The sequence below is a fragment of the Balaenoptera physalus genome, assembly GCF_965194825.1.
Source record: "Balaenoptera physalus genome assembly, chromosome: 11".
Lineage (NCBI taxonomy): Eukaryota > Metazoa > Chordata > Mammalia > Artiodactyla > Balaenopteridae > Balaenoptera > Balaenoptera physalus.
In genome coordinates, this window is record NC_138896.1 from 69,897,195 (window position 1) to 69,924,615 (window position 27,421).

Here is a 27,421-nt window from a genome sequence, read left to right on the forward strand (position 1 = left end):
TTAGGCCTGAACCACAGAAGCTGCTCAGGGCTATCCACAGCCTCCCTATGGCCAATCTGAGTCTACTCTGTGGCTCTAGGTCCCATTTGGAACGTCCTGTGGGCTCCAGGTGAGTGGGGTTCAGGGGAGCCCTGAGACCTGAGTGTAGCTGGAAGGGGTGAGGCTGGGGCACCCAGTTGGGTTAGTGTGTGTGTACCTGTGCTTGTAGGGCAGACAACGTATGCCCACTAGGAGATATCTATGGATCTGGTGCTACCGCAGCAGGGGCTTGTGACCATGTGATCAGAAGGGACAGGAATCCCACACTCCCAGCCGCCTGTCCCGGGAGTGCTCCCTGCCTGGGACAGGGCAGTCTGGCCCCCTGTGTCCCCAGCTTCCCGCCATTCACCTTCCTGAGAAGTGAGAAAGCCAGGCTTCCTGCTGCAAGGGGAGGGGGCTGCTTGACCAGCTGTCTGGGAGCCTCCAGTGACTCATCCGGGTGGGGGGGTTTATGAGCAGCCGAAATGGCTGTAAAAGTGGCACCTAGGTTCACTTATGGCCTGGCCATCCCCTCCCCTACCAGCCCCTTGTCTTGAAAAGCTTCCAGAGGGGCTTGGGAACCTGGAAAGAGGTCTGGGATTGAAGCTTGGTGGGGGCTCAGCCTGGGGTCAGGGTTCAACCAGGGGTTAGAGATCAGACAAGGAAAGGACTCAACCTGGGGGTAAAGCTAACTCTGGGATCAGGGCTGAGATTGGGATTCAGGCTGACTTTGGGGCTAGGGCTGAGGGAACGAAGGGTCGGGGTCTATGGGCTAATTTTACCAGATAGCTTCCAGGCTCCGGCAAGGGATTTTCTGAGGGAGTGAGGCCAGGCTGCAGGTCTCAGAGAGCCTCTGTTTTTCCTGTTTGAGTCTGGTGCCCACCCAGGCCCCAGGGTCTGTGTACCTTGGCCAGAGCCCTACTCATGGTGGCCGTGGCGGCAGCAGAGGCCTGTCAGCCTAGGGCTGCTGAAACAGAGTGCAGCCCCTGCTCCAGTTCTGAGCTCCAGTGACAGCCTTGGCTCCTCCTCCTAGGCCCCAGCCTGGGGATCAAAGAGGGGAGTCCCCACAGGGACTCACTCCCACTCCCCACCCCCAACCAGAACTTTCTAAACGCCATTGAAACTGACCTGAAACTGACCAGAAACTGACCCTGGGGCCCTGGGGCTTGCCTGTCAAAAAGGGTGGGCTGTGCTCTGCCAGGCACTGGGGTGCTACCAGTTAATGTGTGACACCCCCACCCCCATAGTGGCACTTTAACCAGAGGCCTGGGGGTGATTTAGGGGGTCAGTGGCCCCGCCCACAGTGGTGGAATGTCCAGCAGGAGACTCTGGAGTGAGGCACATGAATTATGGCTAGGGAAACACCCTTAAGGGGCCCAGAGCCCATGATCCCTCTGTGCAGCCCTATCCACAGCCCACCCTCGTCCTCCCAAGCATAGGGTATTGTTTGTTTCTCAATCTCAAGCTTGCTGGTGTCAGATCTGAGAAGGACTTCCTCCATCAACTCCTAGTTTCACCTCTCAGTACCTCCAGTCCCTCCATGAATGTTCTTTTCCTATCAAGGGGTGTGGGTCATCAAATCATAAAACTTGGAATCGAATTGCTTAGAAACAGAGACATAAAGCTTCTCTGAAGAACCATGAGTGTTCTTTAGGTGCCTGCTCTGGGCACCTGAGCCTCTGTCCCTGTTCCCAAAGAGCCCACACACCATAGGGAGCAGTCTCCAAACCACAGCCACCCCTCCCCCAATAATGGAAGAGATGGAGACACAAGGAGAGAGGGATGTCCTTTACACCAGGCAAAGAAGTATGATCCTGGCTGAGGAAACTACAAAGGCAAAGGCAGCGCAGTGAACACAGAAAGAAGACCAGGAGTCTAGTCAACAGTGCCTGTTGGGGAGAGTCACCTTTGTAGGAAACTGCCTCAAACAGCAGTCTAAACACCAGGACAAGAAACTTGAGGGTAGTGGGGCATGGAAGAGAGTATGGCCATAGAAATGTATGGAGAAGACCCTTGTGGGTACAGTCTGGGAGATGGGTGGGTTTGAGCAGGAAGAGGGGGTGGGTTGCCAGGAAAGTTGGCTGCAGTTGGACTCCAGTGGCCTTAGGGCTTGGGCTTGGGCACTCATTCACTTTGAAGAGAGGGGTCATCCCTGAGACAGGGGGCCGGTTTGAGGGCTCTGAGGAGCTCAATTTTCACAGGCTGAGCCTGGGGAGCCCCCAGAGTCCATGGGTCTCTCAGAAACCCAAAGAGATACCCATCCTCAGAGGCACTGAAACAGTAAAGTTAAAAGTGCCCTTTGAATCAGCTGGTCAGCTCCCCATTTTACAGATGAGGAAACTGAGGCTCAGACAGCAGGAGAGTCGTCGTGTCCAGGATACCCAATTGGTAAGTGGGTGAGCTGGGGTTGCCACTTAGCCCGGATATTTCCTATGGCCCTGACAGTCGCATTAGCTTCCTCCTGACCATCTTTAAAGCCCTTTGCTCCAGGCATCCCCAGGCCCTCCCTGCACCTCAGCTTCCCCACCTGATACTTAGAGGTCGTAGGCTTGGGGTCCGAGGTCCTCTCCTCTGAGCACTCCTGCATCCCCCTCCCCGCCCCCCACCCCCGGGCGGGAGCACATAAGCCCCGCCCCCATCTGGCCTCTGCCCCCAAAGTCTCCTCCCGCCCTTTTCCCAAGTTGAGGGTCCCCAGTGGGCCAGAGCCGGCCAAGAGCTTTTCGGGGTGTGAAGGAGTGGGAGAGGGAGGTGGAACCCCACGGTGGGGGTCCCGGCTGAGCCCTAGGTCTTGCGGCCTCTAGCCGCCCGGGGTGGAGTCAGGGGCGGAGCTAGAGAGGCCGGGCCGGAGTCTGGATGGGTAGAGACTCGGAGAGACCCGGACCCGGGAGAGACTGGGGAGGGAGAGAGAGGGACGTGAGCCCAGAGACGCGGGCAGGGACGGGGGCGGGTCTGGGGCACAGCAGACAGACCCACTCGGGAGATTCCTGAGGCTGGGGGTCCAGGCGAGGGCGGGGCGGGCAGGAGGGCGGTGGCGGAGCCAGGCTCTGGGGCTGGCGGCAGAGCAGCCTCCCCGGGGATCCCGGTCCAGCCTGAGCGGGAGTCCCGCGGGCGGACAGACAGCGCTGCGGCCGGGGGGGCGCGGGGTACCTCCAGTGAAGAGGGCCTGCTTCGCGGCTGAGGGCCCCTATTCACCGGCCGGGGCCGGACGATCAGAAAAAATAACGTCTGTGCCTTCCCGGAGAGGAAAATGAAGCGGCGGGAGCGGCTCGGGCCACGTTCCCGGGCCCCGATGTCAGAGCTCCCCGGACCCCGTCCCCTCCACACTCACATCCCGCAGCTGTGCGACACCGGGCCGCGGCCTCTAGAGAAATGTCCCGGGGCAGGGGGCGGCGGGCTCCGCTCTGCCGCTCCACACCGCGTCGGAGAAGACGGAGGGGGGGCGGGGGCGGGAGAGGCCCAGGGAGGGCGCGGGGGAGGGAAGAGGCGCCCGGGCCGCTGGGGGGATGGGGAGCGGCAGACGCCGAGGCGAGGGACGCGCGCGGCGGGCGGCGGCTCCAAGAGGCGGCCGGGCGGGGGGCGCTGGAGGCCAGGCCGGCCAGGGGGGAATCCCAAGAGCTCCATGAAGTCTCCCCGGGGCCGCGGAAGCGGCGCTGTCCTGGGGAGGCTGTCGGGGGATCCCCGACACCCATGGCTAGGCGGGGGCCGCGGCGGCGCGCTCGGAGTAAGTCGGGGTTGGGGGCCAGCGGCGAGGGGAGGGGGCTGGAGTTGGGTAGGGTGACTCCGGGCCTGACCAGGGCGGGCGGGCTGGTTTGTCTCGGTGTCAGTCAGCGGCGCCTCTTCGGAGCCCCGTGGAGCCGCCAGCCCCGCGCCGCTCGGCTCCGTGGCTTTTTTGGAAACTTGCAAATGTTTTCGTAGAGAGAACAGGGGGAGGGGAGGGAGGGAACGAGGGAGTGACCGAAACGGAGCTCGGGGCTGCTGGAAGAACGGAGGCCAAGGCCGGGGGAGCTAGAGACGGACTGACAGACAGGCAGAGAGACCGGGCGTCCCGGCCGCAGGCGCGCTCTAGCGGCGCGGGCGCAGGCGGGGCTCCGGCCGAGGATGGGGAGGGAATGCCGGAGGCGGCCGCGGACGGGATGAGGATCAGAGGGGGCCGAGGGGCAAAGAGCTGGCGGCCCGATCGCCGAAGGGCTCAGTGTCTTTGCAAAGTTGGGATCGAGTACCCAAGCTGCACGCCCGGAGCTGCGCAAAACGCGTTCCCCCGCCCCGCCCCCCTACTTGCGCTAGCCGCGGAGCTAAAAATAACAGCCCGTTCGCCCCCTGCAGACCGCGACCCCAACCCCTCCCCCGACCCCTCCCCCACTGGGCGTGGGGCAAAGCCACAGCTCCCAGTTCCCCAAAAGAAAAAAAAAAAAGAAAAGAAAAGAAAAGGCGGCGCGGGGGGAGAGGGGGGCGGGGGGCGGGCCGGGGGCGGGGGGCCCGGCCATATGGATGTGATTTCTCCTCTCCGAGGCAGACGGGCAGCTCCGCAGCTCTCGGCGCCCGCCCGCCGCCCGCCCGGCCCCCGGCTGCCTCCCTTCCTCCCTCCCTCCCTCTCCTTTGCGCTCGCTCCCTAGCCCTCAGCGCATGGGCCCCGCGCCGGGCCCCGGGGCCTCGGGCCGCCGGGCCTCCGGGGTCCCCTAGGCCCTGGCGTGGGCGGGGCAGCCCGGCCTGACGCAGCTCTGTACCCCACCACCACCACCACCAGGGCCGGCGGCGGCGGCTGCCCCGAGGGACGGGGCCCTAGGCGGTGGCGATGGGGGCCGCCCGGATCGCGCCCGGCCTGGCGCTCCTGCTGTGCTGCCCAGTGCTCAGCTCCGCATACGTGCTGGTAAGTCCCCCGCTCGAAGTCCAGGACAGGCTTCGGGCTTGCTCTGGGGTCCCTGGGCGGGGGCTGGGGGTGGGGGGAAGGTGTCCAGGGCTCAGAGGCTTGAGTTCCCCCAGTAACCTGAACTTTGGGTGGGGGTCCCCTCTGGCCTGGGATCCTCGGTGCCTGCTGTCTCTGGGGTGTCTGGACTCTGGGTTCCAGATGCCTAAGATTTCCTTATTTCTGAAGACTGGGTTGGGGTCCCAGGTCTGGAAATCTGTGGTTAGGGATCTCCTATCTTCTGCTTCTCTGAGCATCACTGCTCTGTGTCTCCCTGGAAGATGACAGTGTGATCTAGCAGAAGATTAGGCTTTGGCCCTGATGTAGGGTCACACAGACTTTGCTCTGGGGTCCTCTGTTTTCTGCAAGTTTTGTTTGCAATCTGGGACACAGGGCTGTGGGTCTGAGGTCAGGGGGTAGGATTTAAGGACCCCTCAAGCTCTCACCTTCGCATGCACACACACATGCGTGCACTCATGCCCAGCTTCACCCAGACTGGAAGATGTCTGCCCAGGGAGGCGGGTATGGTGTGGCATGGAGGAGGGATGGAGCTCCCCTGAAGGAGACTGACCTCACAGAACACTCCCACAGGAGAAACATGCTCCGGTGAGTGAGGAGACCCACATTTGTACCCTCCTGAGAGCAGAGGCCAAGAGGGGACCAGAGAGAGAAGAAGCGACAGATAAGGTTAGAGAGAGAGACAGAGACAAAGAAGATGGGGGTGAGAGCTCCCCAGAGCAGGAGGAGTAGATAGACCAAGAATAGCAAAGAAAAATAGGAAGAGACTGACGGAGGCCAAGAGCTGGAGACAAAGAGCCGAGTACCTTCCTCAGACTGGGCCAGGGTCTGGGGACCATTTCCTGGGGAGTCAGTCAGATCCCACAGCAGCCCTGTCCTGGGGGATCAGCCATTGCTGAGGAGACTGCCTGTGTCTGACTTCAAGGCCCCCTCTGCCTCCCCCTCACCTCCCAGGTGCGGCTATTTGCCATCTAGAGACACAGGCAGGCAGCCTTCCCCTGACCAGCTCCCTATCCAGGCGGAGCCCCAGGCAGAAAGGCAGGAGCTCTTGGATTCCTCCAGCTCTGCCAGTACCTGTGTAACCTTGGGCTATCCTTCTTCACGCCTCAGTGTCCCTATCTGTAAAAAGACACCAAGAAAGAAACATTTGCCTAAGAATCCCTTGATCTGAGGCTCTCCTCTCCTCTGCTGGCCTCAGTACACCCCATTCACTGTTGTCCATGCCTACACAGCATGGCACCCCAAAGCCAGAGACATCGCCCCATACAAGGATTTGTTGATAAGGAAACTGAGGTTCAGAGACGATCAGCACCCTGTGCAGGGGTGCTTCGAACACTGGTGAATGCCAGGGCCCAGAGCCATTTCCCCAGCCTCCCCTCGGGCCAGGCTCACCTTTCCCAGGGCCCCTTCCAGGGTGTGTGAGCATAGCCACTGTGCAGAGCCAGCCAGTGTGGTCTGTGTGCACACATGTGTGCAAGTGACTGTAGAGGAATAGACAGGGTGATGGGCGTGGGTGGCCTGTGAGTATATCTGTGTGTCCGAGCAGGGCTCTGTGGGACTCAGCATGGTATTCTCTGGGTCTGCGTAAGTGCAAGTGTCTGAGACCTTGTGTGAGCTCACGTATGTCTGAGGCTGTGGTCTGCACATGACTTGTAGGAGCATGGTTATGCATGTGTGTGTGTGTTTGTGATCACATGTGCATCCAGGTCTATTGTTTTCTTGTTTTTATTTAATAAATGCTTCTGTAGTGCTGTCTGCTTGCCAGAAACTGTTCTAAGCACTTCACAATATTAGCTAGTTTAATCTTTCCAACAACCCTCTGAGAAAGGTTCTGTTATTGTCCCCTTTAACTGACCTTCACACAACTGATATGACCATTATTTGTTGCATGTCAACCAGTGCCAAGCCCTGTGCCTCTATGCGGGACCCACACTGATTTCCAGGGAAGCTGAGGCACATGCAGAGAATTTGCCCAGCTTAGCCCTGGCCCAAGGCTGAGGGTAGGAAAGGAGGAGGGATGCCAGGGCTGGGTCTGCCCTGGGACCTTGTTGGGACATCTATGGCTGGACACTCAGGCCGTGAGTGCAATGAACCTCCCGTGGCTCCGGGGATAGAGGATATGGCCTGAGGGTCACCCAACACCCTGTAGGCCCCCTGGCCTCAGCTGGAGCCAGCAAGAAACTGAGAGTCTGCCAGCTCCCTCTCCTAAACCCAGGGGATACTGCTTCTACCCTCAGCTGATAGACCCTGTCACCAAACCTGTATGCTGCCTGCCCAGCTGGCCCCAGGACCAGGCTCACATCTTCCTCCATGAGGGACCCCATGGTTGGAGGAAAAAAAAGTGTCCCACTGGGAGGACACTGGCTGTGGCCAGACTTAGCTGGTCCGTCTTGTGCCTTACAGAAAAGAGTAGCTGTGAGGTTGGGAGTCAGGTGGGGTGAAGTTTGGAGGAAGGGATGGGCCCACAGATTGTGAGTGGGAGGTAAGGGGTGGTCTTATCCTTGGGGATGCCTCATCCTAAGGACACCCTCAGCATGCACGCTTGTGAAGGAGAAACTGCAGTAGGAGAGGCTGAAGGTCAGCGTTGTGGGGTTGGGAGGCTTAGAGTGTAGAGATATGACCTCAGGGTCAGACTCAGGAGAGATTGTGGTAGGTGGGACCCAGGGAACCATTCTCAGCAGGCTCCAAGGGCAGCTCAGCCAAGGGGCTCACTTTTAAAGACAGGAAGGAACAAACACGTATTGAACAGTGGCCGTCCCCCGATTCTGACCTAGAAACGGTCACAGATATTTTCTCATTCCATCTGTTCATCCACCCATTTTATGGGAAAGGGCCCTGAGGGTCACACAGTGAGTCTGTGGCAGAGGTGGGATTTGAACCCAAGTCTTCAGACTCCTGCACTGAGCTTCTTCCTCCAAAGCAGGGTGAGAGCTTGTGCTGGCAGGAGATCCCTATGTCCCACTCAGGTTTTCTTTTTCTTCCTTTTCTTTCTTTTTTTTTTTTTTAAGTAGAATCCTTTGGTTATTTTACTTTTATTTTCTTATTTTAATTTCATAACTAATACTTGAATATGTTCTTTCTTATAAAAGAGTCAAGTAATACAGATTAAACAGAAGTTATCCTTGATTACTCCCAAACCCATTCCCCATTCTAGAGAAAACAATTTTAAACAGTGTGGGTGGGGGATGTCCTCCCAGATCTTTTTCTGTATATTTCCAAACAGGTACCTTTTTGTATACATATAAAGTAGATAGTTTTATTCTATCATTTGCTGTTTGTTTGTTTTTATAAATTTATTTATTTTATTTATTATCTTTGGCTGCATTGGGTTCTTGCTGTGCACAGGCTTCAGTAGTTGTGGCTCGCGGGCTCTAGAGTGCAGGCTCAGTAGTTGTGGCTTGTGGGCTCTAGAGCGAAGCCTCAGTAGTTGTGGCGCACAGGCTTAGTTGCTCCGTGGCATGTGGGATCTTCCCCGACCAGGGCTCGAACCCATGTCCCCTGATTGGCAGGCGGATTCCTAACCACTGCGCCACCAGGGAAGCCCCTGTATTTGTTTTTTAGTAAATGATAGCAGTTTGTATATAGGGCTCTGCCATATGCATTTTTCTACTTAAAGGTGTGTATTGGACATCTTCATGTCAGTAAATATAAATCTATCTTTTTAAATGCTGCATAGTGTTCCAAAACCTGAGATTCATTAAGCAGTCCCTAGGAATGTACATTTAGATAATTTCATGTGTGTTTGTATGAGCGTGTGTGTGTGTGTGTGTGTGTGTGTGTGTGTGTGTGTGTATGAGAGAGAGAGAGAGATTCCAGACGGTGGCAGGGAAGCTCCTTGAAGTGCCCTCTCATGTCCTCGTGTAACCATTTCCCTGTAGCATATTTCTAGATTCTGTCATTGCTGGGTCTGAGAACATGCATATTTTTTATTGTAATAGATATGGCCAAACTGCCCTCTAAAAAGCCTGTGCGGGTTTATACTCAACACTAGGAATGACGGAGGAGGTCTCTTCCCCACACCCTCTGTCTCACAGGGTAGCCTGAAGATTCTTTTCCTCACCTTTGCCATGGTGTCTCTTGCCATTTTAATTTGCCAATTACCAGTGAGCTTTTGGACTTTTACATTGGCTTAGTGTCCATCTTCTAAGAGCTTGCTCAGAGCCATTACCCATCTTTCTATGGGTTATTTGTCTTTTTCGTATTGATTCGTTGAAGCTTTTTATATCACCTGCCCTTAAACACCTCCACCCTCCACCCCCAGCTCTGGGAGCTGCCTGAGGACAGAGCAGGAGGAGGGGGGCTGAGCCCTCCCGGGAACTTGGGTTTTCTTCGGAATGTTGTAATGAGGCATCAAGAGGCCTCCCCCAGATTCCTGTTGTGGGCCTTCTGGGGACACTCCCTGGTCCGGCCACCACATCAGGAAGGCAGCTCTTTCAGAGAGCCCCCGGAAAAAGAAAGGGTGGAGTGGGGGGTTTGCAGATGCCTGAAATTGTCTGCAAAATATAGTGTGACTGGGAGGAGGTGCAAAGTTTTGCTCAGATTCTCAAAGACATCAGAAACCTCCAAACCTTTCAGAACCCCAACTCTGGGACCTGCCTTGTGCAGAGGTGAGACCTGGTAGGATTCTCTTCTGCTGACCAGGTTATGGTTAGGTTAGGTCATACCATCCTTCTGGGCCTTGGTCCCCAAGCCCAGGTAGAGGCCACTTATGAAGATCCACAGGGTCCTAGCAGCCAACTCTGCCATCCCAGGCTCCATCCCACTGCCTGCCCTGAATGCCTCCACGCTGGCCAGGATGAGAGGCGTCACAGTGCCTCCCCCCAGCCCCTCCCAGCCCCGAACACAGGCAGCCTGTTCAGGAAGGCCAGGCGAAGGGGAGGAAAAGTCAGCACTTGTCAGCCGTGGCGTGGTGGGGCAGGAGTGTCCCCAGCAAGGAACCCGTCCCAGCCTGCTCAGGCCAGCCAGCCAGACAGAAGGCAGCAAGGGCAGGGAGCAGTCCCTAGCCAGCTGGCATGGGAGACATCGAGGGGTGCCAGCACAGGTCCCAGTAGTGGAACCTGGAGAAGAGGGGCAGGAAGGCCAGGAGGTCACGAGGGGGTCTCCTGTTAGCCAGGGTTTTCTCCTTCTGGCTTTTCTGAAGGTACAAACTCTCCTTCCTCCTAATACGAGGGTGCAACTGTCCTCTGCCCGGTTAGAGCTGAGCACAAGCTGCCGTCACCAACGCCCTCACCACCTGATCACCTCTACGTCTACCTCCATTCCTGAATTACCTTTGTGGAAGCTGCCTTAGGTGCTCTGCAAAGAGGCTCTTGCTTGACACAGTGAAAGATACAATCCAGAAGAACTCTGTGGCAAACTGGTATTGAGGCTGGCACTAGAGGATCCATGTAGCGGGGTGCTTCCTCCTTTCTTTCCCTTCCTCTGGGGTTGCTGCTTCAGTATCAAGCAGACCTTAGCTCCATTCCTGGCCCTCTTCTTTCTAACTGTACTCTCGCCTCAGTGGCCTCATTTGTAAGATGGGGATGTTGAAGGAGATGTGGTTAAAGCTCCAGGGGCAATGGCTGGTGCCAACATGTAGTGGGGCTCTCATGGGGTGGGAGACACTGGTCACATCCAGGGATGAATGTTGGTAGATCTGCTTTCTCCAGAGGTGACCGAGAAGCCAGCAGCTGCCTTCCCCTGGGGGAGCAGGCCGACCCCAGTCAGAGCGATGGATGAGATGACCCAAGAGGGCATCCTGAGGCTGACACCATGCGGTAGAAGGAGCCTTTTTCCCAGAGACAGAGGTGTCAGCAGCTGAAGAAGGATCCCTTGTATTTCCTCCTTTGTTTTGCCCAGAGGAGGAGAATGTAGGCATGTCTGGCATCACAGACAGCAAGTGTGTGGAATTTGGCAGTTAGGAGAGGAACTGAGAGGAGTGGCCCTCATTTGGTCAGTGGCACGAAACTGACTCTCCACCACCACTGTCACCATCACACCTCCACCACCATCACTAGCCTTGACATTGCCCCACTCACTGTCTTCACCTCCACCCCCACTGCCACCATCACTGCCATCCACAGCTCCAACACCATTCTCAGTGGGGTCTCCCTGGGAGCTGAGTTAGAAGGAGCTGCTTGCCCCCTGGCGGGAGGGGTACTGAGCAGATGGCTTTTCTCTTCCTTTGAGCTTCTGAACTCAGGAAATGAGAAACACATCCGGGCTTCTTGACCACACATTACTTTCTCCCTGAGACAGCAGCTTCTATGTTTGTAGATAACATACTGGCTTCCAGCCCCCATCTCACCCTGCCTGTAGCCCCACAAATACCAGCCCTAGGCTCCCAGGCCACTTCTCTCCCTGCATATACACAAACTGCAGATCATGCACATGTGTGTACACAGGAAGGTTCCATGTTAGAGGGTTGGACATGGGGAGAGTGCTACAGCCAGGCCCTACAATGGTTAGGTCAGGGGAAGTCAGCCCTAACCCAAGACCATAGGAGGGGTGTGGGAGGAAGAGGGGTTCGGGGCACCTGGCACCAGGGCTAGGTGACCCTATCAGTGGTGGGTATGGACTAACTGACCCTTGGCCATGACCCAGCTCCAGGTCCCTCAGTCCTCATCCGTGAGACCCGAGATGCACAGACTCTCTGGATCTAAAATGATACAAGTCTGAGTGAGTCCTCCTTACCAGGAGCTAGGCCAGGAAGAACTGAACTCTGCAGGAGGAAAAGGGCTGGTCGGGGAGGGCGCAGCGGATGGAGTGGCCAGGCCAGGAGGAGAATCAGAGCTATCAGCATTTTCTGCATCACTCCATTAGAAAAGACCTCACTCAGGGCAGAGGCAGAGGAGGGGCCCTCCTGCCCCTTAAGCCCAAGTATGGGGGTCTGGCAGTGACCCTGAATCTTAGTGTGAGTCCAGGGTAGATCGAGAAATGCAGGGAGTTATTGGGGTGTCCTTTCACCCCAAAAGCTTGTCAGGCACACCTCACCTGCAGGCCCTCCTGTACTCCCTGCTCCCAATCCTCCTTGGAGTCCCACCACCCACCTGCCCCTCACTGTGGGCCCCTGGTCTCAGTCATCTACTCAGACAGTCTCCCCCTGCCTGTCTGGGTCCTGAGCCCGGGGGCACCCATGTGCCCTGCAGCACGGTGGCCCATAGCCGGAGGCGGGGAGCCATGACTTGGTGCTGCTGCTGACCCAGTGGTAATAATAGCAACCAGCTTTTTGTGGGCCCCACCCCTGCCCAAGCTTTTCATACAGGACCTCATTTAACCCTCACAACAGCCCTATTATTATCCTGATTTTACACGTGGGAGACTGAGGCACAAGGGTTAAACAGCTTTGCCAAAGATACAAAGCCAGTCAGTGGTGGAGGCAGGATTCAAGTTCCGGTGCTGGTGGCAGAATCTCCTTAGATGAGGAGAGGGTGCAGCTGGAGGGAGAGGTGATGGACGAACTCCAGGCAGGGGAGCTGTGCTCTAAAGCAAGTGGGGACGCTCTTGCTGTAGAGCTGCCCTCCACTCCTTGGGAAAGTGCTTTCTTGGCTCCTTGGCTTGAATTCTTCTTGCTGCAGTGGCAGTTCTGCCATGATTGGGTGACAGAGAAATGGGTCATACAGTCCAGGGAGGCCAGAGATGGTGCCACCGTCCCTGTGGGTGAAGGAGTCTGGGGGCTATCTGGTGCCTGAAGCACATACCTTCCCCTCTCCTGGGCATTCCCAGACCCACCAGGAAATGAGACTCCAGAAAAGAGGATGTGCCTCCTCTTGGCCATAGAGTGCAGCAGTAGCAGTAGGTGGCGGCTGAGCAGATGCCTTGGGCCTGTGAGAGGGTGTGTGGGTCAGTTCCTGGTCGTCACCCAGCTGCACACCTGTCTGTTAGTCAGTCTGCCAAATGGGCAGTTTTCAACCCATGGCTGCCTGCCTTTAGTCTAGGCCATCAGCCGTAACCCTCAGTGGGTCACATCAGTGGGCTAGTCTGTCTATCAGGAGGGCTGGTGTGCCAGACTTTGGGGACTGGTGGAAGCCTGTCAGCCACTCAGGAGCTTTTCCTCAGCTGGAAAAAATCTGGTGATTATCTGTTCATCTTGAAAGAGACGAAAGTGGGCAGAAGGAGAAGGGGTGGTGGGGAAGGGGGCATGCTGAGGGAGTAAGGATAAGATGATAGGAAAGGTGGTACTGACAGTGGTTATGGGGCTGGTGGCAGTGATGGTGCTGATGTTGCCTTTGGTGGTAATGGTGCTGGTGGGGACGGTGATGGCAATGCTGGTGGTAACACTGCAGGTGGTGGTGATGGTCACGGTGGTAATTGTGCTGGTGGAAATAGCACTGGTGGTGGTGATGGTAATGATGTTATACCAGTTGTGATGGTGATGATGGTGGGTATACCGATGGTAATAGTAGTTAGTGCTCGTGGTGGTAATGGTGCTGCTGCCACTGCTGGTGGTATCGGTGGTATTGGCGGTGAGCGGCGTGGTTGTGTTGGTGGTGTTGGTCGTGGTGGTGGTGGTTACTGACAGAGGTACTAGTTGCAGTAATGGAAATGGAGGTGAAAGGGTGCTGTAGTGGGAGTGGGATGGGCAGGGCAGCTACACAGGGATCAGACCCCTCAGCAGCTTGGATCCCCAATGCCAGAGGCACAAAGAGAACTTCAGGTTAGTCTTGGAGCCCCCTGGATTAGGGAAAGCCCGAGTTGTCCTCCCTCAAGCCCCATCTCCCCAGCGCTACTTCTGCCCCAGCCTGCTCAGCCTTAGCTGCGGGTGGGGGAAGTTAGAGGAGCTGTAGGGGCCAGCAGCAAGCACGTGGGAATCTCTCCAGCCCTTCCTGGGCATTGGGTCCAGCTGAGATCTGAGGGTCCAATTCAGACGCCAGTGATCCGTGAAAGCACGGACACCCACAGACATGCAGGCTAATGAGCAACCGTATCACACACTCGCAGACACACACACGCGGACCTTTGCCCAGAAACATAGGTACACATGCATGTTCACAGACACCTCAGGCTCACGTCCCAAATGTGCATGCTGGACGATCCCCACGTGAGAATATACAGAGACAGGGGCACACACGAGTGCACACACCAGCCAGACAGTGTTTGTGCGCGACCACTCAAGGCTGTGCCGCCACTCACACGCGCACACGCAAAGACGCGCACGCGCCTCTGCTAAGTGAAACCAGCAGAACCCAAGCCCAGCCGAGCCAACTGGAGACTCCTTGGCCCTAGAAGCCCTTGCTGCTGCCACCGAGAGACTCGGTCAATTAACTTCTCCCTGCAGCGGGCTCCCTGACCCTCCCGGCCGGCCGCCCGCCCCCGCATGCTGGGGCCCGCCCCTTCCCCCCACCTCCACCTCCCTCCCCTGCCTCCTCTGGGCTCTCCCACCCTCCAAAGCTCCGCTCAGACTGAAGGGACCCGGCCCTGACAGGGGACGTCTGAGGGGATGCAGCTCTGCCTGTTGAAGGTCTAAGGGAACCAGGCTCTGTCCTGGGGGTCTGCGGGGACACGGCCCTGACTTGGGGGTGAAGGTGGGGTCTGAGGGGATGCATTAACCTCTTGTGGGTCCCACTCATGGGAGTGGCTGGGCTTGGGCACACTGAGTTGTTCCCAGGGCAGGATGCTGCCTTTACCCTCTGACTTCCTTCCAACCCTAAGTCAGGGAAACAGAGGCTCAGGGTGAGTCCCATCTCACCCCCACCTCCATGATGTTCCTGCTCTCTTCCTTAAAATGATGCCAGTGAACCCTCGTGGGTGGCAGCCAGTATCCAGGGTGTACGTGCTGGAAGGAAAGAAAGGAAGGACATTCCAGGCAGAGGGAACAGCAGGAGCAAAGGCCTGTCCACATCATCAGAACACAGGGTCTACTTGGATGTAGGGAAACGTCCAGATAAGCAATGGATGTGGGTGACTCCCACCCACAGCCTGCACAGGAGTGCCCCGCCCAACCCAGACCACTTGCCAGCAATTTCTCCATCCTCTCCCTCTTGGGACCTCAAGGGTGGGAGGAGCTGAGGCACTCTCCATTCACGGGGAAAGCACTGACTGGGGAGAGGGCCAGGATGGAAATTGGTGACTCCCAAGGTCCCGAGGGCACTAGGACTTGAAGGAATCCAGGCCCCGTTTGTTTCCCCAGAGTTCACCACCCCTTATCCACCCCCTCTCCACCCAGGTCCCCAATAGACAGCCAGGATCCTGTGAGGATCCACCCTGGGACATTCCATCCCTTTCCCACGTACCCCTGGGGAACAGGCTGGACAGAGAATATCAGTGGCTGCAGCCTATGGGGTTACTATCGGGCAAGCAGGGGACAGCACCCCTCCCCCTTTTCTCCCTATGGTGGGGCAGGCCCTTCCCCTTGAAGCCGAGGCTTCCCGTCTGTACAATGGAGCTACATAAGGCAGATTTCCCGCATTCTTTGGAAAGGGGGGGAATCCCTCAAGGAGGTTGGGATAGTTGTGGAGTCTGCTGCTCTGCTGGGAAGTCCTGCCTGCAATCTGACCTTCGGCTTGGTAGGTGGATGCAGATGACGTCATGACCAAAGAGGAGCAGATCTTCTTGCTGCACCGTGCCCAGGCCCAATGTGAGAAGCGGCTCAAAGAAGTCCTGCAGAGGCCAGGTGGGGGCGGGGCCAAAGGAGGAGGGTCTGGGGGCAAGGTCAGGAGACAGAGGGGCCAGAGGAAGGTGGGAGCCCAGGATGCAGAACCAAGTGGCACCAAGGGAGGGTAGGTCCAGGTAAAGTGGGCCAGGCCAAAGTGAGGACCAAAAATGGGGTAAGTCAGGTGAGATTAAAGTCAGCAGGCTCAGAGATGCACTGAGCCTCCCCTCCCAGGGTGGGGATAGGAGTTTATGGAGGCAACTACTGTCTGAATCACCTCGAACTGGCTTAGATCTAGTCAGGCACGCCAGGATCAGGAGCACTGACTAGGGCTCCAGACCCCGCTGGAGTGGGCTGGGACAGCTTTCTGCAGGAGGAGGAGGTATCCAGTGCAGGTCCAGAAGGAAGAATAGGTCTTTGAAACAGGCCCCCTGGGCAAAGGGCAAGGCAGAGGTGTCCAGGGTCAGGAAAATGGGGCTGGCAGGGGAGGAGAATAGAGGGATACGGATGGGCTTCTATGTCAGTCACACTCACTGTCCAGTAAAGGGTTCTTGATGGGGAAGGAAGGCTTCCTTCTACCAACACAGCATCTCCATGGGACCCCTGCCACGGTGAAGCTGGGAGGGGCACTGACCTGACCTCACAGCTCCTGCCCCAGTCTCAAGCTGGTCTCTTCCTTGAGTCCATTTCCTGGAAGTGGAAATGGAGCTTCATTAGCAACCATCCAGGCCTCTGACTTCTGTCTGATTAATCTCAACCTGGAAGAGGCCCAGACCCCACCTGACTGGCAGGCAAGAGCAGCTTCCTCCCCTGAGCTGGCCCCCAGACCGCTGGGAGAGGACGCTGATGCACACCCAGGACGCAAGCACACAGTGACATACCCTGGAGCCCACAGACTTTGCGCCCATTCACAGGGACTCACATGGTCTCTGCAGTCACAGCCCTGCCCACATTGGCCCCACCAGTGGCTCCCTGATCCTCTGCCCCAGTCACATCAGGGTCTGGGGGGGATCCTGAACCCAGCCGTCTTTCTGGTTGTGGAAGCATGGAGGCACCTCCCTCTGCCCTCTCTTTGTTCCCGATGGAGGCCTTCCCTTCCCACTCTACCTCATCCTGCTGCCCCCACCCTACTGATGCCCCAGGGTGCAGGCAGGAAAATGGGCACAGCCATTCTATCCCAGCCCAGGGTGTCTGCACTCAGCTTCTCATTGTGGCCACAAACCCCGACATGGGAGGGCCAGGGGGCCCTGGCTTGGGCTGTAGCTGAAGGTTAGATAATGAGGAAGACTTTCAGCAAGGAAGAGAGACCTCAGGCATCTCTCCAGTGGAGGGAAAGGCCAGGCCCCATCTCAGATGGAGAGTCTCCAGGGTCCCTTGTGGAAGCTGTGAACCCCTTACTCGGGTATCCTAGGGCTGGGGATGGGGTAGGTGGGCTCATCTGTCCTCCCTTGACAACTGCACACTCTTGCTCTTGTCTTTCGCACCACCAGCTTCTCGACCTACACAGCGCTCTGGCCGGCTTCATTTTCACTGTTTCACCTCTGTTGACATCACCACTACCGTCTACTTTTGCCATGCGCCCCCTGGTGGGGCCTTCGCCTCCTGCGTGGGCTTTGGCTATGACTCCTGGGTCAGACATTTCTGCCCAGATTTACCGCTCAACCCACTCACTAGTTGATCCCACACCTGAATTGTGTTTGTTACCATTTGAACCCCTTGTTTACAGTCTCCATGCCGACTGATTACTTCTACACCTGGCAAGCACTTTACAGTTTGTAAAGCACGTCCCTACCTGTCATCAGCCTAGGTGTCAGCAGGGCAGGGGACAACCCCCATTGTACAAAGGGGGAGTCTGAGGCAGGAGGGTACCCTGGGTCTTCTGCTGTAGTGCTGTCGACAGCCATAACTGCCCTAATTTCTCCAGCTGACATAATGGAATCAGACAAAGGATGGGCATCTGCATCCACATCAGGGAAGCCCAAGAAAGAGAAGGCATCTGGGAAGCTCTACCCTGAGTCTGAGGAGGACAAGGAGGTGTCCGCTGGCAGCAGGCATCGAGGTACGTCTGTGCTTCCATGCATCCATCTGAGACCGACTTGGACCCACTTGCCCCACTGTCTACAGCCTTCATGTGAGCTCATGATCCTCGGCTCTTGTAGAAGGGGAGGTGCTAGAAGGAGACTCAGCCGAGGGGGCAGAGTGTGGAGGGGGCAGGCAAGCTGGATGGACTAGGGCCCCCAGGAGATGTGGGCAGAGAACTTGACCGCACGCCTCAGGGGTGGACCCAGGGCTGTGGCCCCTCCCATGGAGAGAGATGACAGAGAACCCTGGAGACAGAGGGGCAGGGAGAGGCTGGGAGAGACCCAGAGACAAAGAGAGGCAGGAAGAGACAGAGAGGGGACCAGGAGGCACACACTGGGACTGGGACTCAGGGTGTCAGAGGAGGGTGCATCAAGACACATAGTGGGGTTGGCCATAGAGACAGAGCAGGACAGAAGGGCGGCTATGAAGGGGTGGGGCCAGACAGTGGGACAAGGAGGGCAGAAGAGAAGAGAGGGAGGGAGATGCGGGCTGCATTGTCCCTCAGGGAGGTAAGGAGAGACAAACGCAGAGCCCAGGCTGCAGCCACAGGGCCAGTTTGAACCGGCTGGGTGGGCAGCAGATTCCAGATGGGCCACATCTGGGAGGCTGTGGTCACCCTGTGGCTCCCCAGGGATCAGAGGGAATTGTGGGCCTGGCCAGGCGGGGCTGGGAATATGGTGCCCAGGACAGAGAGCCTTTCACCAAGCTGGGGTGGGTCTAGCTATCAAGGCAACCTTCCAGGGTGGCTGGAGAGTCCTGTGGTTGGAGCCCTGCAGGGGGAAAGAAGGGAGCTGGGGGTGAAAAGTGGAAGATTCAGAGGCTGGAGACTCTCCAAGGTCACTTAGCATCTCTGCTGTGAGGCTGGAGCCCCAAAGTGGGATGTGTCGCCCTGACTTGAATCCCACAGTTAGCACTTAGATTTGGGGGATTATATGTACCCCCACGAGTGGTCACCAGAGTCTCATAGCAGGTGCTCAGGGCGGGTCTTGGATAGTGGTGGAAGTGCATATCAATCCCAATTTCCCAATGAAGAAACTGAAGTGCAAAGAGGGTAGACACCTGCATGAGGTGGGCAGCTCTTCAGGAGTCCAGCTGGCACTGGAAACTAGACCTTCTTCCTCTAGTCCATGGTCCCTGGGCAAGGAGCACATAGGAAGCATTCTCAGCTGAGGGACAGTTAGTCTGGGAACTTGCTCTTCTTTAGGGACACCTGGAAGGTGGGACCAAGAACAGAGAGAAAAGAGAGAGGTCTGGCTAGGGGCTTAGCACCAGAGGAGGGCAGGGCCCTGGGCTGTATGACCTTGGCAAATCACTCGCCTCTCTTGGCCTCCGCCAGCCAATCTAGAAAATAGGACCATTACCAGCACCTGCATAGAGGGTCTGTAGGGAATTCTATGAGGCCAGGTGGGTGCAGGGCACAGTAGGGAGTAAGGGCTCAATACATTCTCTCCAGAATGCTCCAGGCCTGAGTTCTCCAGTCTTGGGGCACACCTATCCCTGAGGGAGCCAGAGACCACAGGTGTGTTATTCCTCTGGGTCACTAACCATGGATCTGACTGATGTCCCCCACCTTTTCTGTCTATCTCTGTGGTCACAGGGCACCCCTGCCTGCCAGAGTGGGACCACATCCTGTGCTGGCCGCTGGGGGCACCAGGTGAGGTAGTGGCCATGCCCTGTCCTGACTACATTTATGACTTCAATCATAAAGGTAAGGCAGGCTGGAGTAGGGTGGGGACCACAGGGATGTCAGGACTTGGAGCTCAGGGCTTCAGTGATTCCAGACCTCTCTGCCTGCCCTAACCCTCCCACGGACCTGCAGGCCACGCCTACCGTCGCTGTGACCGTAATGGCAGCTGGGAGCTGGTGCCAGGGCACAACCGGACATGGGCCAACTACAGCGAGTGCGTCAAGTTCCTGACCAATGAGACTCGTGAACGGGTGCGAGGATTCCCCCTCCCTAACCTGACCCGTATAAGGCCACCCCACTCCACTGTTGACCCCTGAACCTAGTCCTGACTCCTCCAGCAACCTTAAAGTGGCCTCTGACCCTTAACCTGATGCTCACCCCAGTCCCAGGGCTCTGACAGTAACTCCCCACCTGCACAGGAGGTGTTTGACCGCCTGGGCATGATCTACACCGTGGGCTACTCCGTCTCGCTGGCCTCTCTCACCGTGGCTGTCCTCATCCTGGCCTACTTTAGGTGGGCGGAGCGAGGAGTGGGGCGGGGGTCTGGGGTGGGGAGGGGACGTGGTCGGGGAGGGGCCGAGGTGGGGGGCGGTGGGCGTGGCCAAGGGCGTGGTTGGACGGGGCGGAGGCATGATGTCTCTCTTCCCCTCACCGTAACCCTACACACCAAGCCCGGCCTCGTGCCCTCCCGCTGCGCGTCCCCGTGCCCCCACCCACGGTGTTGTCGCGCGCTCCGCAGGAGGCTGCACTGCACACGCAACTACATCCACATGCACCTGTTCCTGTCCTTCATGCTTCGCGCCGTGAGCATCTTCGTCAAGGACGCGGTGCTCTACTCCGGCGCCACGCTTGATGAGGCTGAGCGCCTCACGGAGGAAGAGCTGCGCGCCATCGCTCAGGCACCGCCGCCGCCCGCCGCCGCCGCCGGCTACGTGAGTGCCCCCTCCGGCGGCCCGCGCCCGCCCGGGGCCCCTCGCCACCAATGGCTTCGCGGGAGCCCCACCCACCCTGCGGCGCCTCTGCCCTCGCCCCCGCCTGTCTCCTGCAGCCACGCGCTTCAGGCCACTCACACACACCTCTCTGCGTCCATTGCACCTCTCAGCCCTGCTTCCAGGCCCTGTTGCCCAGAGCTTTGTGAGTGTTCCCCCTCCCGGCGCTTTCATCAACACTCCTGCCTCGGCCCAGGACCCCCAGTCACCCCACCTCTTCACCTTGATCCCCCAAGTGTCCTCCTGCCTGGGCAACATCGCCTCCACACACATCCCTCAGCCCCTGCCGTCGGTAGAGCCTGTCCCTTCCTCACCAGCTTGACTAGCACCTGTCGTATCTTACCAGCACCCCCTCCCACTGCCCATCCCTCAGCCCAGCCCAGCCCTCCCCAGATGCAGGCCCTGCTTTCTGGCTAACACCAGCTGGTCTCCTAGGTGGGCTGCCGGGTGACTGTGACCTTCTTCCTTTACTTCCTGGCTACCAACTACTACTGGATTCTGGTGGAGGGGCTGTACCTGCACAGTCTCATCTTCATGGCCTTCTTCTCAGAGAAGAAGTACCTCTGGGGCTTCACGATCTTCGGCTGGGGTACGCAGGCACGCAGGCAGTGAAGCCCAAGCAGGGTGGGACCATGGGCGGCAGGGTCAGAGAGTGCCACTGAGGTGAAGGCACCCATACAGCGTATCCTGTGCCGGATGTGGGGCAGCAGATGGTGAGCCGTCTGTGACTGACTGCCCCCCCGCCGCAAGCTCAGGGAACAGGGCTTGGCCAAGGGTTAGGGTTCACTTGGGGTTGTCTCAGCCTGGAGTTGGGGCTCACCTGGAGGCAGGTTCACCCGGGGTTGAGGCTCAGCCCAGGAGAGGGAGGGGGGGGACTCTCAGGTCAGGATTCCACTCAGGATCAGAGTGGATCTTGGGTCAGAGGTCAGCCTGGGGCTGGAGTTGGAAAGCAGCTCTTCTCACCACTGTATCACCACTGCTGGGGCTGGAGTTGGGATCTGGAACCCTCCCTCCACCCTGAGCCCCACTTCTCCACCAGTCCCCACGCTGCGTGGAGCTGTCCATGCTTCTGCCACCCTGCCCACGGGGTCCATGGCCCAGAACTGCAGGCCCTGGCTCTAGCATCATCTAGGCTTCAGCAGCGCCTCTGCAGAATGGGTTGCTGGGGTTCTGCACTCCTCCCCCCACGGGCTGTGGGATCGAGTTACCAATAATCGTCCATTATTGTTGGCAGCTCCAGAGCTTGGCCAGGCTCCGGGGCAACTGGCCAGACTGCAGAGGGGTAGGCTGGGTGGCTGGAGCCCTCCCTGCACTCAGCACCTAGCGGCCCTCACATCAACAACCACAGCCTCCCTGCCCCTTGGTGGACACTCTGACCTTGACCTCATCCGTGGCAAGCCCCAGAGTTGCAGGCTGATGTGGGCTCTGGGGCTAGAGGGTATCAGTGTGGGCGGGAAGCACACAGATAGGGGAACACAGAGAACTTTGTGGCACAGGAACGTCACAGCTCTTTTCCTCGCATAAACCCAGCTCATGCCCTGCCCTTCCCAAGGGTACCCTGGGCCTAGAATGAAGTGTGTGGGGGCAGAGGGTGGGGATTTGGGCTCCTTCCTAGAGGCAAAACTCACTCAGAGGTACCATGTACCATCTGAGTTGGCTTGGGCCTGGGCACACTGAGATTTCCCTGTAGCCCTTTATCCAGCCTGGAACAACAGCACACCCTATCCAGCCTCATCCACGGGGCTAAGACTTTTTAAAGGGTGGCAGTGCTGGAATAGAAAACCCGTGATGATAAGCTCCCTCCCTCACAGGGAACCCCCAGCCCAGAGCAGCACCCTTTAGGGGAGGGGAGGGCAGAGTGGACTGGGTGTGGATAAATTAGTGATACCTTATTCACCAAGTGCCCAGCAGGAATGCATGTGTGGTACAAGATGCAGAACCAAGATGAGGACAGAGGGCTGAACAGGGTCCTGAGGGCTGGAGCCCTGAGGGGAGGCTGTGCGGACAGCAGGGCAGCACATACAAGAGTAGGGCTCTGTCACCAATTAGCCCATGTGCCCAGGGTGAGGGGGGTCAGGGACTATGGTGGGCTAAGCTGGGGGTCACCAGGGATGAGGGGAATGGGACTGGCAAGGTGGGCTGAGGAGAGAGACATCATGGACAGTCCCTCACACACTGTCTCCCTCTGTGCCCACAGGTCTGCCCGCCATCTTCGTGGCTGTGTGGGTCAGTGTGAGAGCCACCCTGGCAAACACCGGGTAGGTCCAGGTGGAGAAGTGGGCAGGAGGCTCTGACACAGGCCAGAAACACCCCTGCTACCCTCTTTCTCTGTAGAGCATATGAGGGGCACCTCCTGTACCCTGGCCCTGAGTGGCCCAGTTTCAGGAGTTTTCAGTTCATCTTCAAGCTGGGTACCCGCTCAGGGTCAGCGGAGGCTACTTCAAAAGGAACCTCTGAGGATGGCCTCAGGCCTGGCCATATATGACACTCCCCTGTCCTGTGCTCTTGGTGGGGTTGGGGGACAGCTCATGTCGGAGCAGACCAGCTCTGGAGCCTCCCTGTGGGAAGGCTCAGGTTGGGAACGGCAGCAGGTGGGGACTGATGCCTCAACCTCCCCCAGGTGCTGGGACTTGAGCTCCGGGAACAAGAAGTGGATCATCCAGGTGCCCATCCTGGCCTCCATTGTGGTAAGCAGGGGTGGCCACAGAGCTGGGTCAGGGTGTGGACCATGGGTCCCAGTGACCAGCCCCTGACAGGGACCTATAGAGGCTTCCCTGGACCCCAGGGTTGGAGCCACAAGGCCCAAGAAGCAGCTGATCCCCACCCCAGTCCACATGGGGAAACCAAGGGCCTAAGGAGCCACCTGGAGACACAGTGGCAGAGCAGAGCCTGAGCAGGGTCACGGGTCCCAGAGTCCTTGCCCCTCTCTGCTAGGGTGCGGCCTCGAGACGCAGCCCTCCCTCACTCCCACAGCTCAACTTCATCCTCTTCATCAACATTGTCCGGGTCCTCGCCACCAAGCTGCGGGAGACAAACGCTGGCCGGTGTGACACGCGGCAGCAGTACCGGTGAGCCACACCCACCATGCCCAGGCTCCTCAGAGTTCAGGGGTCATCCAACCCCAGCACCATGTACAAAAGCAGACAGAGGCTCCAAGAATGAGCCTGTCTCAAGGAAGGACTCAGCTCCTGACTCCCTGGCTGGCCCTGCCAGCAGCGATGGGATCTTGCCTGGCTTCTGGGGGCACCCCCAAAGCCAGGCTGGGCCTCTTGGTGCTAGGCCCTGCACTAGAGCTGGGGTCTGTGAGGGCAGGACAAACCCAGACTTCTCCTCAGAGAGCTGGTCGCAGGGAGTCTGAGAGACAGGTGGGCAGTGGGTGGCCTTGAGAAGGCGGAAGCTTGACTGAAACCTGAGGAGGGACCTTGGGATACCGAGGTAAGGCCACGGGGGAGTGGGGGAGTGCCTGCAGAGGGACCAGCAGGTGCAAAGGGCCCTGGGACAGGGCGACATAACTTATGGTCCACTCTGGGACACCTCAGAATCAAGGGGCCCTGTTAACACTTTGCTGAGAAAACAAAGTGCCATTGGCTCAGGTGAACTGGGCTCCCCCACTGGCTGCCAGAGCCTCGGGCCTTTTAGTGGCTTTTGGAGCCTGGGGTTGGCAGGTCGGGGTACACAGCGCCTGTTGAGGGGGAAGTGGCTCCACCCTGACGCCCCTTCCCCGCTGGCCCAGGAAGCTGCTCAAATCCACACTGGTGCTCATGCCGCTCTTTGGCGTCCACTACATCGTCTTCATGGCCACGCCATACACCGAGGTCTCAGGGACGCTCTGGCAAGTCCAGATGCACTACGAGATGCTCTTCAACTCCTTCCAGGTGCGCAGCCCTGTCTGAGGGTGAGGGGCGGGTGAGGTTGGGGAGGCTGCTTCCACCCTCTCCAGATGCAGCTCTGGGCCCTGACCCAGTACCCTCTCTCCACAGGGATTTTTTGTCGCCATCATATACTGTTTCTGCAACGGCGAGGTAAGCGGTGGGCCACGCTGGGGCAAGGCAGGAAGGACGCAGAAGTGCCGGGGGAGGGTGGGTGGAATTCCCTGGTGGTCCGGTGGTTAGGACTCCGTGCTTCCATTGCAGGGGTCCCGGGTTCGATCCCTGGTCGGGGAACTAGGATCCCACAAGCCGCACGGCGCAGCCAAAAATAAAAAAAATTTTTTAAATTAAAAAATGTAAAAGAAGTGCCAGGGGGTTCCCGAGTCCTGTCCCTTCATTCTTCTGCCTGGTTCTTACTCTGTTCCTCCAAGAACATCCCTGAGGACGTTCTGAAAGCAGAGAGAAGTCTTTCCAGATGATTCAGGCTGAGGATGCACTAGGATTTGTGGGCAAAGCCAAGTATCTTCCCAACCCCACGGTTGAATCGTCTGTCATCCGGATTGAACACTCATCCACCCTTGGGGTCATTTGAGCTTTCTAGATTCTGGGTGTGTCAACTGCCTGCAGCCAGGCACCATGTTCTGAGAATGACGGGATTCTTCTTGGCCTTGAAATTTTCCAGCAATAGCCTGTGCCTCTGTTTACATTCAGTGCTGAGTGTTGCAGGGGCAGGGATGGGGGCACCGCTGGGGTTGGGGACATGTGGCAGAGGGGTTAGGGGCACACCTGACCACACACCCTCCTCCTGCCATCCCAGGTACAGGCTGAGATCAAGAAATCCTGGAGCCGCTGGACATTGGCACTGGACTTCAAGCGCAAGGCACGCAGCGGGAGCAGCAGCTACAGCTACGGTCCAATGGTGTCTCACACAAGTGTGACCAACGTAGGGCCCCGCACGGGACTTGGCCTGCCCCTCAGCCCCCGCCTGCTGCCTGCTGCCACAGCCAATGGCCACCCCCAGCTGCCCAGCCACACCAAGCCAGGGTCCCCAGCCCTTCAGACCACACCACCTGCCGTGGCCGCTCCTAAGGACGATGGGTTCCTCAACGGCTCCTGCTCGGGGCTGGATGAGGAGGCCTCTGCACCGGAGAGGCCACCTGTCCTATTGCAGGAGGAATGGGAGACAGTCATGTGATTGGGGACCCGAGGGTTGGACCTGTGGACATAAGGGTTGACAAGCGGACCAAGAGGCAGGTTGTTGGACAGTTGCCCACTCAGGGCTGGGGCTGGGAGGACAAAACAGGAAAAAAAAAAAAAAAAAAAAAAAGGAAAAGGAAGCAGTGTGTGGCTTCCTGTGGTCTGAACTGGGCACTTATTCCAGGAGGGGAGGAGCTGGGAGCCATGGGGGTGTTCTTGGTCTTACCTCAGGAGGAGGTCTAGGAACCATGGGCCAGTCCCTGGGGGGTCGGGACCCAGCCCGGCAGAAAGGGCCTGAGAGAGGCCCCTGTCTAAGCCTAGAGAAGCTCAAGTTTGCTGGGTCATCAGCACCCCAGTGGACCCATGCAGGAGGAGGGCCCCAGCCTTTCCCTGTCTCCAGTTGTCACCTCGGCTGCTCCCTGCACTTGTACCCAAGCTCCATGGGCACCCAAGCTGGCTTTGGCCCAGGCTTCTCCAGGCCATCTCTCCTCCTGCTGGCCCCCAGTCACTGTCACCCAGGGCTGACAGCAGATCCCTTGGGTCCCTGGCCACACCCCCAAGCCTTGGGCCCTGCTACAGGCCCCTTCCTGCCTGTCTAGTGGCCACGCTATGCCCTTTGGAGGCTGGGGCCCTCAGGGAACCCTCCAAATGTGATCCCCAGCCCCTACCCTGGACCTGACACACCTCTAGCAACCAGACAGAGGGTGCAGGGGCAGTGCCAAGGCCATCGGGTGAGAAGTGGGCTGGGGTCTCTGCTCTGGCTAAGGAACTGTGGGGGAGCCAGGGACGTGAGGGCAGAGGCTGGCTGGGGTGGGTGTCTGCAAGGCGCAGCACATCCACCACTGTGGATCCAAGGCGGTCACTAGCATCCCCACCCGACACCCACCCACCACATTACTTGCCCCCTCAGCCCCTGCCCACCACAGTCTTGGACTCTAGAATGGCACAGGCCCTCCTCGGCCTGACACTCTGAGAACTGAGCCAACTGCCTCTCCACTCCATGTTCTTGCTCAGACCTGAAGATGGCCCTGCCTCTGGGCCTATGCACAAGCTGGTACCCCTGCCTGGCCCCTCCTTCCTCTCATCTCCAGCTCCAACCCTTGTTCTTCTCCATGGACTCAGCACCTGGGGAGTGCTCCCTGCCTCCAACTCCCTTCCAGCTCCCCGCCCCACACGGAGGGCTAGGAGAGGGGTCATGAGGCCAGGACCACAAACTCAGTTGGTGGGTGCTGTAGGCATACTCAGAGGCCTCAGGTCCTGCCCGCCTGCCCTTGTAGATGGTGGGCAAGGCAAACAGCTATCCAAAGGCCTGGTGCACCCATGGAGCTCTCTGTGGCACCACCTGCTTGGAATGGTGTGAGAGAGGCACAGGGCAGGACCTGAAGCCCACTGAGCCACCAGGCTGAGCATCAAGGGTTCCTGTGAATGCTGAGAGCCACTGGAAGTTCTAGAGGGAGAGCAACAAGATGTGAGCAACATGCTCCAATGTAGAGGCCCGAGAAGGTTACACAGAGGTCAGGGGTGAGGTAGCCTTGCAGGGGCTGGTGGCCGGGTGGGGGGATGGGGATGGGGTGGGAAGTACTGTTCTGGAAGCGTCCTAGATGAGGTACTGACTGGGGGAAGGAGACCTAAGCAGGACAGACCCCCCCCATTCCCCCCGCTGGGCCCCAGGGGAGTCTGATGCCCCTCTCCAGGGCTTAAGCCATGGGACCTCCAGATCACTGGGGCTTCAGGGCAACTCATCCCACCCACCCCCACAGGCAGAGTCACTGAGGCCCCCAGCTGGCTGGGCCTCAGGGCCCCATCTTCCAGCCCACACTCCTCCTCAGGAGGCTTCTGAAGTAGAGTCCACAGACCTACTCACCCTGAAACACTCATACTGGCCACCTCTAGGACAGAGCTATGTCTTCCTTTCAGACTGGGTGCCCCCCCAGGGCAGAGTGGAGCCTCTCCTCTCAAATTGGATTTCCTCTAGAACATGGTTTAGCCTCTTCCCACAGACTGAGGACCTCTTCCACCCCATGACAGGGCTGTGTTTACTCCTCAGACTGGATACCCCCAGGACAGAGCTGTGTTCATCCTTCAGAC

General features: G+C 58.2%; 2 protein-coding genes across 8 annotated transcripts; one reads left to right on the forward strand and one right to left on the reverse strand.

Annotated features, from left to right (window-relative positions):
- On the forward strand, nucleotides 1-25,501 carry PTH1R (parathyroid hormone 1 receptor; the record flags this gene model as incomplete). Of its 4 annotated transcripts, XM_082414225.1 has the most annotated exons (16): nucleotides 1-109; nucleotides 2,350-2,406; nucleotides 4,763-4,885; nucleotides 15,428-15,530; nucleotides 17,434-17,568; nucleotides 19,189-19,299; nucleotides 19,411-19,529; nucleotides 19,698-19,792; nucleotides 20,018-20,210; nucleotides 20,703-20,856; nucleotides 22,465-22,525; nucleotides 22,888-22,954; nucleotides 23,241-23,335; nucleotides 24,001-24,142; nucleotides 24,248-24,289; nucleotides 24,954-25,492. In XM_082414225.1, 14 exons carry the CDS (start codon nucleotides 4,811-4,813, stop codon nucleotides 25,329-25,331), a joined length of 1,770 nt encoding a protein of 589 aa, XP_082270351.1. In that variant the 3' UTR covers nucleotides 25,332-25,492. The 4 variants fall into 4 exon arrangements, with proteins under 4 accessions (XP_082270351.1, XP_082270352.1, XP_082270353.1 ...); XM_082414226.1 differs by lacking the exons at nucleotides 1-109; nucleotides 2,350-2,406 and adding an exon at nucleotides 3,603-3,739; XM_082414227.1 differs by lacking the exons at nucleotides 1-109; nucleotides 2,350-2,406; nucleotides 15,428-15,530 and adding an exon at nucleotides 3,706-3,739 and having other exon boundaries at nucleotides 24,954-25,501.
- Nucleotides 5,535-19,172, reverse strand: LOC309638369 (uncharacterized protein). 4 transcript variants are annotated; one of them, XR_014251093.1, is made up of 6 exons: nucleotides 18,651-19,172; nucleotides 16,144-16,199; nucleotides 15,787-15,940; nucleotides 15,414-15,557; nucleotides 14,613-14,693; nucleotides 5,535-13,444 (listed from the first exon to the last, which is right to left on the reverse strand). XR_014251093.1 is itself a non-coding variant. In XM_082414256.1 (2 exons), the coding sequence occupies exons 1-2, from the start codon at nucleotides 15,445-15,447 to the stop codon at nucleotides 12,951-12,953; spliced, it is 528 nt and encodes a 175-aa protein (XP_082270382.1). In that variant the 5' UTR covers nucleotides 15,448-15,519; the 3' UTR covers nucleotides 5,535-12,950. The 4 variants fall into 4 exon arrangements, 1 of the variants encoding a protein (XP_082270382.1); XR_014251094.1 differs by having other exon boundaries at nucleotides 15,787-16,199; XR_014251095.1 differs by lacking the exon at nucleotides 18,651-19,172 and having other exon boundaries at nucleotides 15,787-17,426.
- Nucleotides 25,502-27,421: the final 1,920 nt, after the last annotated feature.

What these genes read in the sequence shown, in the direction of transcription:
- LOC309638369 (XM_082414256.1), bottom strand. Translation starts at nt 15,447, where the DNA reads ATGACGTCATCTGCATCCACCTACCAAGCCGAAG. An exon ending in ATCCACCTACCAAGCCGAAG is followed by an intron (nt 13,445 to 15,413) that starts GTCAGATTGCAG and finishes TACTGCAACTAG; the next exon opens with TACCTCTGTCAGTAACCACC.